The 12,226-nt window shown below is 53.3% G+C and overlaps 1 protein-coding gene across 1 annotated transcript in view; it reads left to right on the top strand.

The window, feature by feature from the left end:
* The window catches only part of trim23 (tripartite motif containing 23), a 38,578-nt gene that overhangs the window by 22,438 nt on the left and 3,914 nt on the right, over positions 1–12,226 (top strand). Inside the window, exons 3-9 of the mRNA XM_079256215.1 lie at positions 9,396–9,517; positions 9,587–9,865; positions 9,935–10,117; positions 10,196–10,411; positions 10,498–10,632; positions 10,705–10,834; positions 10,923–11,033. Of these exons, the coding sequence (XP_079112341.1) occupies positions 9,396–9,517; positions 9,587–9,865; positions 9,935–10,117; positions 10,196–10,411; positions 10,498–10,632; positions 10,705–10,834; positions 10,923–11,033 (1,176 nt within the window). The remainder of the gene's footprint in view (positions 1–9,395; positions 9,518–9,586; positions 9,866–9,934; positions 10,118–10,195; positions 10,412–10,497; positions 10,633–10,704; positions 10,835–10,922; positions 11,034–12,226) is intronic.

The following is a 12,226-nucleotide window of genomic DNA, read 5'->3' as shown; positions in this document are numbered from 1 at the left end:
TCCCTGAATGCATCATGACAACCTCCTGTAGTCTGTTCCCTGAACACGTCAGGATAACATCCTATAGTCTGGTCCCTGAACGCATCATGACCGACATCCTGTAGTCTGGTCCCTGAACGTATCAGGACGGATATCCTGCGGTTTGGTCCCTGAACGCATCAGGACAACATCCTGTAGTCTGGTCCCTGAACGCATCAGGACAACATCCTGTAGTCTGGTCCCTGAACGCATCAGGACAACAACCTGTAGTCTGGTCCCTGAACGCATCAGGACAGCATCCTGTAGTCTGGTCCCTGAACGTATCAGGACCAACATCCTGTAGTCTGGTCCCTGAACGCATCATGACAACATCCTGTACTCTGGTCCCTGAACGCATCATGACAACATCCTGTAGTCTGGTCCCTGAACGCATCGGGATCAACAGTCTGGTCTCTGAACGCGTCAGGATAACATAGTGTAGTCTGGTCCCTGAACGCATCAGGACCAACATCCTTTAGTCTGGTCCCTGAACGCATCAGGACCAACATCCTATAGTCTGGTCCCTGAACGTATCAGGACCGATATCCTGCGGTTTGGTCCCTGAACGCATCATGACAACATTCTGTAGTCTGGTCCCTGAACGCATCGGGACCAACAGTCTGATCCCTGAACGCGTCATGACAACATCCCGTAGTCTGGTCCCTGAACGCATCATGACAACATCCTGTAGTCTGGTCCCTGAACGCATCAGGACAACATCCTGTAGTCTGGTCCCTGAACGCATCAGGACAACATCCTGTAGTCTGGTCCCTGAACGCATCGGGATCAACATCCTGTAGTCTGGTCCCTGAACGCATCAGGACAACATCCTGTAGTCTGGTCCCTGAACGCATCAGGACAACATCCTGTAGTCTGGTCCCTGAACGCATCATGACAACATCCTGTAGTCTGGTCCCTGAACGCATCATGACAACATCCTGTAGTCTGGTCCCTGAACGCATCAGGACAACATCCTGTAGTTGGTCCCTGAACGCATCAGGACAACAACCTGTAGTCTGTTCCCTGAACGCATCAGGACAACATCCTGTAGTCTGGTCCCTGAACGCATCAGGACAACATCCTGTAGTCTGGTCCCTGAACGCATCAGGACAACATCCTGTAGTCTGATCCCTTAACGCGTCATGACAACATCCCGTAGTCTGGTCCCTGAACGCATCAGGACAACATCCTGTAGTCTGGTCCCTGAACGCATCAGGACAACATCCTGTAGTCTGGTCCCTGAACGCATCATGACAACATCCTGTAGTCTGGTCCCTGAACGCATCAGGACAACATCCTGTAGTCTGGTCCCTGAACGCATCATGACAACATCCTGTAGTCTGGTCCCTGAATGCATCGGGATCAACAGTCTGGTCTCTGAACGCGTCAGGATAACATAGTGTAGTCTGGTCCCTGAATGCATCATGACAACCTCCTGTAGTCTGGTCCCTGAACGCATCATGACAACATCCTGTAGTCTGCTCCCTGAACACGTCAGGATAACATCCTGTAGTCTGGTCCCTGAATGCATCATGACAACCTCCTGTAGTCTGTTCCCTGAACGCATCAGGACCAACATCCTATAGTCTGGTCCCTGAACGTATCAGGACCGATATCCTGCGGTTTGGTCCCTGAACGCATCATGACAACATTCTGTAATCTGGTCCCTGAACGCATCATGACAACATCCCGTAGTCTGGTCCCTGAACGCATCAGGACCAACATCCTGTAGTCTGGTCCCTGAACGCATCATGACAACATCCTGTAGTCTGTTCCCTGAACACATCGGGATCAACATCCTGTAGTCTGGTCCCTGAACGCATCAGGACAACATCCTGTAGTCTGGTCCCTGAACGCATCATGACAACATCCTGTAGTCTGTTCCCTGAACACATCGGGATCAACATCCTGTAGTCTGGTCCCTGAACGCATCATGACAACATCCTGTAGTCTGGTCCCTGAACGCATCAGGACAACATCCTGTAGTCTGGTCCCTGAACGCATCATGACAACATCCTGTAGTCTGGTCCCTGAACGCATCATGACAACATCCTGTAGTCTGGTCCCTGAATGCATCGGGATCAACAGTCTGGTCTCTGAACGCGTCAGGATAACATAGTGTAGTCTGGTCCCTGAATGCATCATGACAACCTCCTGTAGTCTGGTCCCTGAACGCATCATGACAACATCCTGTAGTCTGTTCCCTGAACACGTCAGGATAACATCCTGTAGTCTGGTCCCTGAATGCATCATGACAACCTCCTGTAGTCTGGTCCCTGAACGCATCAGGACCAACATCCTATAGTCTGGTCCCTGAACGTATCAGGACCGATATCCTGCGGTTTGGTCCCTGAACGCATCATGACAACATCCTGTAATCTGGTCCCTGAACGCATCATGACAACATCCCGTAGTCTGGTCCCTGAACGCATCAGGACCAACATCCTGTAGTCTGGTCCCTGAACGCATCATGACAACATCCTGTAGTCTGTTCCCTGAACACATCGGGATCAACATCCTGTAGTCTGGTCCCTGAACGCATCAGGACAACATCCTGTAGTCTGGTCCCTGAACGCATCATGACAACATCCTGTAGTCTGTTCCCTGAACACATCGGGATCAACATCCTGTAGTCTGGTCCCTGAACGCATCAGGACAACATCCTGTAGTCTGGTCCCTGAACGCATCATGACAACATCCTGTAGTCTGGTCCCTGAACGCATCATGACAACATCCTGTAGTCTGTTCCCTGAACACATCGGGATCAACATCCTGTAGTCTGGTCCCTGAACGCATCATGACAACATCCTGTAGTCTGGTCCCTGAACGCATCAGGATCAACAGTCTGGTCTCTGAACGCGTCAGGATAACATAGTGTAGTCTGGTCCCTGAATGCATCATGACAACCTCCTGTAGTCTGGTCCCTGAACGCATCATGACAACATCCTGTAGTCTGTTCCCTGAACACGTCAGGATAACATCCTGTAGTCTGGTCCCTGAATGCATCATGACAACATCCTGTAGTCTGGTCCCTGAACGCATCATGACAACATCCTGTAGTCTGGTCCCTGAACGCATCATGACAACATCCTGTAGTCTGGTCCCTGAATGCATCAGGATCAACAGTCTGGTCTCTGAACGCGTCAGGATAACATAGTGTAGTCTGGTCCCTGAATGCATCATGACAACCTCCTGTAGTCTGGTCCCTGAACGCATCATGACAACATCCTGTAGTCTGTTCCCTGAACACGTCAGGATAACATCCTGTAGTCTGGTCCCTGAATGCATCATGACAACCTCCTGTAGTCTGGTCCCTGAACGCATCAGGACCAACATCCTATAGTCTGGTCCCTGAACGTATCAGGACCGATATCCTGCGGTTTGGTCCCTGAACGCATCATGACAACATCCTGTAATCTGGTCCCTGAACGCATCATGACAACATCCCGTAGTCTGGTCCCTGAACGCATCAGGACCAACATCCTGTAGTCTGGTCCCTGAACGCATCATGACAACATCCTGTAGTCTGTTCCCTGAACACATCGGGATCAACATCCTGTAGTCTGGTCCCTGAACGCATCAGGACAACATCCTGTAGTCTGGTCCCTGAACGCATCATGACAACATCCTGTAGTCTGTTCCCTGAACACATCGGGATCAACATCCTGTAGTCTGGTCCCTGAACGCATCAGGACAACATCCTGTAGTCTGGTCCCTGAACGCATCATGACAACATCCTGTAGTCTGGTCCCTGAACGCATCAGGACAACATCCTGTAGTCTGGTCCATGAACGCATCAGGACAACAACCTGTAGTCTGGTCCCTGAACGCATCATGACAACATCCTGTAGTCTGGTCCCTGAACGCATCATGACAACATCCTGTAGTCTGGTCCCTGAACGCATCAGGACAACATCCTGTAGTCTGGTCCCTGAACGCATCAGGACAACATCCTGTAGTCTGGTCCCTGAACGCATCAGGACAACAACCTGTAGTCTGGTCCCTGAACGCATCATGACAACATCCTGTAGTCTGGTCCCTGAACGTATCAGGACCAACATCCTGTAGTCTGGTCCCTGAACGCATCATGACAACATCCTGTACTCTGGTCCCTGAACGCATCATGACAACATCCTGTAGTCTGGTCCCTGAACGCATCGGGATCAACAGTCTGGTCTCTGAACGCGTCAGGATAACATAGTGTAGTCTGGTCCCTGAATGCATCGGGATCAACAGTCTGGTCTCTGAACGCGTCAGGATAACGTAGTGTAGTCGGGTCCCTGAACGCATCATGACAACATCCTGTAGTCTGTTCCCTGAACACATCGGGATCAACAGTCTGGTCTCGGAACGCGTCAGGATAACATAGTGTAGTCGGGTCCCTGAACGCATCATGACAACATCCTGTAGTCTGTTCCCTGAACACATCGGGATCAACAGTCTGGTCTCGGAACGCGTCAGGATAACATAGTGTAGTCGGGTCCCTGAACGCATCATGACAACATCCTGTAGTCTGTTCCCTGAACACATCGGGACCAACAGTCTGGTCCCTGAACGCATCAGGATAACATGCTGTAGTCTGGTCCCTGAATGCATCATGACAACCTCCTGTAGTCTGTTCCCTGAACACGTCAGGATAACATCCTATAGTCTGGTCCCTGAACGCATCATGACAACATCCTGTAGTCTGGTCCCTGAACGTATCAGGACGGATATCCTGCGGTTTGGTCCCTGAACGCATCAGGACAACATCCTGTAGTCTGGTCCCTGAACGCATCATGACAACCTCCTGTAGTCTGGTCCCTGAATGCATCATGACAACCTCCTGTAGTCTGTTCCCTGAACACGTCAGGATAACATCCTATAGTCTGGTCCCTGAACGCATCATGACCGACATCCTGTAGTCTGGTCCCTGAACGTATCAGGACGGATATCCTGCGGTTTGGTCCCTGAACGCATCAGGACAACATCCTGTAGTCTGGTCCCTGAACGCATCAGGACAACATCCTGTAGTCTGGTCCCTGAACGCATCAGGACAACAACCTGTAGTCTGGTCCCTGAACGCATCAGGACAGCATCCTGTAGTCTGGTCCCTGAACGTATCAGGACCAACATCCTGTAGTCTGGTCCCTGAACGCATCATGACAACATCCTGTACTCTGGTCCCTGAACGCATCATGACAACATCCTGTAGTCTGGTCCCTGAACGCATCGGGATCAACAGTCTGGTCTCTGAACGCGTCAGGATAACATAGTGTAGTCTGGTCCCTGAACGCATCAGGACCAACATCCTTTAGTCTGGTCCCTGAACGCATCAGGACCAACATCCTATAGTCTGGTCCCTGAACGTATCAGGACCGATATCCTGCGGTTTGGTCCCTGAACGCATCATGACAACATTCTGTAGTCTGGTCCCTGAACGCATCGGGACCAACAGTCTGGTCCCTGAACGCATCATGACAACATCCTGTAGTCTGGTCCCTGAACGCATCAGGACAACATCCTGTAGTCTGGTCCCTGAACGCATCAGGACAACATCCTGTAGTCTGGTCCCTGAACGCATCGGGATCAACATCCTGTAGTCTGGTCCCTGAACGCATCAGGACAACATCCTGTAGTCTGGTCCCTGAACGCATCAGGACAACATCCTGTAGTCTGGTCCCTGAACGCATCATGACAACATCCTGTAGTCTGGTCCCTGAACGCATCAGGACAACATCCTGTAGTTGGTCCCTGAACGCATCAGGACAACAACCTGTAGTCTGTTCCCTGAACGCATCAGGACAACATCCTGTAGTCTGGTCCCTGAACGCATCAGGACAACATCCTGTAGTCTGGTCCCTGAACGCATCAGGACAACATCCTGTAGTCTGATCCCTTAACGCGTCATGACAACATCCCGTAGTCTGGTCCCTGAACGCATCAGGACAACATCCTGTAGTCTGGTCCCTGAACGCATCAGGACAACATCCTGTAGTCTGGTCCCTGAACGCATCATGACAACATCCTGTAGTCTGGTCCCTGAACGCATCAGGACAACATCCTGTAGTCTGGTCCCTGAACGCATCATGACAACATCCTGTAGTCTGGTCCCTGAATGCATCGGGATCAACAGTCTGGTCTCTGAACGCGTCAGGATAACATAGTGTAGTCTGGTCCCTGAATGCATCATGACAACCTCCTGTAGTCTGGTCCCTGAACGCATCATGACAACATCCTGTAGTCTGCTCCCTGAACACGTCAGGATAACATCCTGTAGTCTGGTCCCTGAATGCATCATGACAACCTCCTGTAGTCTGTTCCCTGAACGCATCAGGACCAACATCCTATAGTCTGGTCCCTGAACGTATCAGGACCGATATCCTGCGGTTTGGTCCCTGAACGCATCATGACAACATTCTGTAATCTGGTCCCTGAACGCATCATGACAACATCCCGTAGTCTGGTCCCTGAACGCATCAGGACCAACATCCTGTAGTCTGGTCCCTGAACGCATCATGACAACATCCTGTAGTCTGTTCCCTGAACACATCGGGATCAACATCCTGTAGTCTGGTCCCTGAACGCATCAGGACAACATCCTGTAGTCTGGTCCCTGAACGCATCATGACAACATCCTGTAGTCTGTTCCCTGAACACATCGGGATCAACATCCTGTAGTCTGGTCCCTGAACGCATCATGACAACATCCTGTAGTCTGGTCCCTGAACGCATCAGGACAACATCCTGTAGTCTGGTCCCTGAACGCATCATGACAACATCCTGTAGTCTGGTCCCTGAACGCATCATGACAACATCCTGTAGTCTGGTCCCTGAATGCATCGGGATCAACAGTCTGGTCTCTGAACGCGTCAGGATAACATAGTGTAGTCTGGTCCCTGAATGCATCATGACAACCTCCTGTAGTCTGGTCCCTGAACGCATCATGACAACATCCTGTAGTCTGTTCCCTGAACACGTCAGGATAACATCCTGTAGTCTGGTCCCTGAATGCATCATGACAACCTCCTGTAGTCTGGTCCCTGAACGCATCAGGACCAACATCCTATAGTCTGGTCCCTGAACGTATCAGGACCGATATCCTGCGGTTTGGTCCCTGAACGCATCATGACAACATCCTGTAATCTGGTCCCTGAACGCATCATGACAACATCCCGTAGTCTGGTCCCTGAACGCATCAGGACCAACATCCTGTAGTCTGGTCCCTGAACGCATCATGACAACATCCTGTAGTCTGTTCCCTGAACACATCGGGATCAACATCCTGTAGTCTGGTCCCTGAACGCATCAGGACAACATCCTGTAGTCTGGTCCCTGAACGCATCATGACAACATCCTGTAGTCTGTTCCCTGAACACATCGGGATCAACATCCTGTAGTCTGGTCCCTGAACGCATCATGACAACATCCTGTAGTCTGGTCCCTGAACGCATCATGACAACATCCTGTAGTCTGGTCCCTGAACGCATCAGGACAACATCCTGTAGTCTGGTCCATGAACGCATCAGGACAACAACCTGTAGTCTGGTCCCTGAACGCATCATGACAACATCCTGTAGTCTGGTCCCTGAACGCATCATGACAACATCCTGTAGTCTGGTCCCTGAACGCATCAGGACAACATCCTGTAGTCTGGTCCCTGAACGCATCAGGACAACATCCTGTAGTCTGGTCCCTGAACGCATCAGGACAACAACCTGTAGTCTGGTCCCTGAACGCATCATGACAACATCCTGTAGTCTGGTCCCTGAACGCATCATGACAACATCCTGTAGTCTGGTCCCTGAACGTATCAGGACCAACATCCTGTAGTCTGGTCCCTGAACGCATCATGACAACATCCTGTACTCTGGTCCCTGAACGCATCATGACAACATCCTGTAGTCTGGTCCCTGAACGCATCGGGATCAACAGTCTGGTCTCTGAACGCGTCAGGATAACATAGTGTAGTCTGGTCCCTGAATGCATCGGGATCAACAGTCTGGTCTCTGAACGCGTCAGGATAACGTAGTGTAGTCGGGTCCCTGAACGCATCATGACAACATCCTGTAGTCTGTTCCCTGAACACATCGGGATCAACAGTCTGGTCTCGGAACGCGTCAGGATAACATAGTGTAGTCGGGTCCCTGAACGCATCATGACAACATCCTGTAGTCTGTTCCCTGAACACATCGGGATCAACAGTCTGGTCTCGGAACGCGTCAGGATAACATAGTGTAGTCGGGTCCCTGAACGCATCATGACAACATCCTGTAGTCTGTTCCCTGAACACATCGGGACCAACAGTCTGGTCCCTGAACGCATCAGGATAACATGCTGTAGTCTGGTCCCTGAATGCATCATGACAACCTCCTGTAGTCTGTTCCCTGAACACGTCAGGATAACATCCTATAGTCTGGTCCCTGAACGCATCATGACCGACATCCTGTAGTCTGGTCCCTGAACGTATCAGGACGGATATCCTGCGGTTTGGTCCCTGAACGCATCAGGACAACATCCTGTAGTCTGGTCCCTGAACGCATCATGACAACCTCCTGTAGTCTGGTCCCTGAATGCATCATGACAACATCCTGTAGTCTGTTCCCTGAACACGTCAGGATAACATCCTATAGTCTGGTCCCTGAACGCATCAGGACAACATCCTGTAGTCTGGTCCCTGAACGTATCAGGACGGATATCCTGCGGTTTGGTCCCTGAACGCATCAGGACAACATCCTGTAGTCTGGTCCCTGAACGCATCATGACAACCTCCTGTAGTCTGGTCCCTGAATGCATCATGACAACCTCCTGTAGTCTGTTCCCTGAACACGTCAGGATAACATCCTATAGTCTGGTCCCTGAACGCATCAGGACAACATCCTGTACTCTGGTCCCTGAACGCATCGGGATCAACAGTCTGGTCCCTGAACATATCAGGACCAACATCCTGTAGTCTGGTCCCTGAACACATCGGGATCAGATCTGTAGGTGACTGATGCTCCTTGTTGTGCGTTCAGCTGCTTCCAACCTGTTGAGGCCAGGAGAGTCTGGGACGGAGCCGTCTGGCTGTTTAGTTTCTTTGAGTGTCGCGCGGTGTGGTTTCCACGTCGACTCCTGCGGCGATCGGTGAATTACGACGCTGTCTGCTTCGACGTGACCTGCGAACCTTCCCTGAAAGCGGCGGTGCACTCGGCGTGACAAAACGCCCCCTGCAGGTAGAAGCAGCTGTTTGCATGTGGAGGTAAACTCCTCCACCTGTAGCTTCAAGCATCTTCCAGACTTTGGCGGTGGGTGTAGTCACGGTGGAGGGGGCGGAGCTTCTGCTTTGCGTTGGCGGCCGTCTGACTGGTTTCCAGGAACATGTTCTGACTGGTTTCTGCTTCTGACGGTGTGTTTAGGGGACTCTGGAGTCTGGGGGCTGAAGAAGAACTTTGCTCTGCTCGAGCTCCTGGAGCGACTGCAGAACGGCGCCAGCAACCAATCAGGAATGGCGGACGATGTTCTGAAAGGAATGGGAGAAGTAAGGCAGCTGCTGTCCGTCACGCCGCCGTCCGTCCTGCCGCTGCTCACCGTCTCTGTCTCCCTGCAGTGTATAATCCGCTGCGACGAGGACGAGAGCCACACAGCGTCCGTCTACTGCACAGTGTGCGCCACCCACCTGTGCGGCGAGTGCTCCCAGCTCACCCACTCCACCCGCACGCTGGCCAAACACCGCCGCGTGCCGCTGGCCGACAAGCCTCACGAGAAGATGCTGTGTCCGCAGCACCAGGTCCACGCCATCGAGTTCGTCTGCCTGGAGGAGGCGTGCCAGTCCGGCCCGCTCATGTGCTGCGTCTGCAAGGAGTACGGCAAGCACCAGGGACATAAGGTAGGTGGCGGCGGCGCGGTCGGAGACGCTCTTCTGGTGAGGTGACGCATGGTGGATCTGTCCTTTCAGCACGCGCTGCTGGAGAGCGAAGCCAACCAGATCCGGGCGTCCATCCTTGACATGGCCCACTGCATCCGCACCTTCACGGACGAGGTGTCCGAGTACTCCAGGAAGCTGGTGGGCATCGTGCAGCAGATCGAGGGCGGCGAGCAGATCGTGGACGATGGCGTGGGCATGGCGCACACGGAGCATGTAAGACGCGTCTTCTGACAGGAACCGTGGCTTCTCGTGTCTCCTGCAGGCGCTGACGTGTCCTCTTCGTGTCCCCAGGTCCCCGGCACCGCGGAGAGCGCGCGGTCTTGCGTCCGCGCCTACTTCGCCGACCTCCACGAGACTCTGTGCCGGCAGGAGGAGATGGCGCTGAGCGTGGTGGATGCTCACGTCCGGGAGAGGCTGATCTGGCTGCGGCAGCAGCAGGAGGACATGACCATCCTGCTGTCCCAGGTGTCCACGGCCTGCCTGCACTGCGAGAAGACGCTTCAGCAGGTGGGGGGTGGAGCGAGCCTCGGCGCCGGCGGCTGGTGTGTGCTTTTGTCCCGCCTGACGTGTGTTTGGCGTCTCTCCCGCTGCAGGACGACTGCAGAGTGGTCCTGGCCAAGCAGGAGATCAGCTGTCTCCTGGAGACGCTCCAGAAGCAGCAGCACCAGTTCACCGAGCTGGCAGACCACATCCAGCTGGACGCCGGCATCCCCGTCACCTTCACCAAGGTAGGCTCCGCCCCTGGCGGCCGCGGCGAGTGGGGCCGATCCCGACTCAGACTCTGTCCGTTTGTCTTTCAGGACAACCGGGTCCATATCGGTCCGAAGATGGAGATCCGGGTGGTGACTCTAGGTCTGGACGGAGCTGGAAAAACCACCATCCTCTTCAAGCTGAAGCAGGACGAGTTCATGCAGCCCATCCCCACCATCGGTAAGAGCCGTTGCTATGGTTTCCGTTGCTATGGTTACGCGTCCCACACACACCCGCAGTGATGGTTTGTCTCCGATGCTTCTTGGAGGTTTCAACGTGGAGACGGTGGAGTATAAGAACCTGAAGTTCACCATCTGGGACGTCGGCGGGAAACATAAGCTCCGCCCACTCTGGAAGCACTATTATCTCAACACGCAGGGTGAGTACGCCACTGCTGCTCTACTTTTCCTTCCGCCACCACGCCAGCCAGACCACGGCTCGGCTTCGGGGGTCCGTGTCGCAGAGCTGTGGTCGCTCTACGCCGCGGAGTCTCGCAGCATGAGACACGAGACGCCAGGGACGCTTCCTGAACATTTTATTCTCACGTGGACAGAATGACTGCAGGAACGCTGAGTGGAGAAGGTCGGTCGGGTCTGGCGATTAATCGATTCAATCGTTTAATTCAAATTTGCTGTTTATGAAGATTCATTTTGATGAAAATCAAAACAATTTTTGTCCACAGAACCTTTTGGGCTTCCGTACCTTACCGTGATGTCACTCCTGGTGGTTTCCGAAAGAACCAGCCTGTTTCCCATCAGAACCCGCTGGTTTCTCCCACAGAATCCGCTGGTTTCCCATCAGAACCCGCCGGTTTCCGATCAGAACCCGCCGGTTACCCATCAGAACCCGCCGGTTACCCATCAGAACCCGCCGGTTTCCCATCAGAACCCGCTGGTTTCTCCCACAGAATCCGCTGGTTTCCCATCAGAACCTGCCGGTTTCCCACAAAACCCGCTGGTTTCCCATCAGAACCCGCCTGTTACCCATCAGAACCCGCTGGTTTCCCATCAGAACCCGCCTGTTACCCATCAGAACCCGCCGGTCTCCCATCAGAACCCGCCGGTTCCCCATCAGAACCCGCCGGTTTTCCACAAAACCCGCCGGTTACCCATCAGAACCTGCTGGTTTCCAATTAGAACCCGCCACTCTCCCATCAGAACCCGCTGTTCTCCCATCAAAACCCGCCAGTTTCCCATCAGAACCCGCTGGTTTCCAATTACAACCCGCCACTCTCCCATCAGAACCCGCCGTTCTCCCATCAGAACCCGCCGGTTTCCCGTAGAACCTGCCGATTTTCCACAGAACCCGCCGGTCAGGCTCAGCCCGAAAGGGTTACATGGGCCCCACCTCCTGTGGGCTCACCATCTGCGGGAGGAGCCGTAGGGGTCGGGTGCAATGTGAGCTGGGCGGCAGCAAGGTGCGGGGACCCTGGCGGTCCGATCCCCGGCTGCAGAAACTGACTCTAGGGACGTGGAACGTCACTTCTCTGGTGGGGAAGGAGCCTGAGCTTGTGCGTGAGGTTGAGCGGTTCCGACTAGATATAGTTGGACTCACCTCGACGCATGGCTTGGG

The sequence above is a fragment of the Telmatherina bonti genome, assembly GCF_933228915.1.
Source record: "Telmatherina bonti genome assembly, chromosome: 17".
Taxonomy (NCBI): Eukaryota; Metazoa; Chordata; class Actinopteri; order Atheriniformes; family Telmatherinidae; genus Telmatherina; species Telmatherina bonti.
This window is presented reverse-complemented; position numbering and strand designations above follow the sequence as displayed.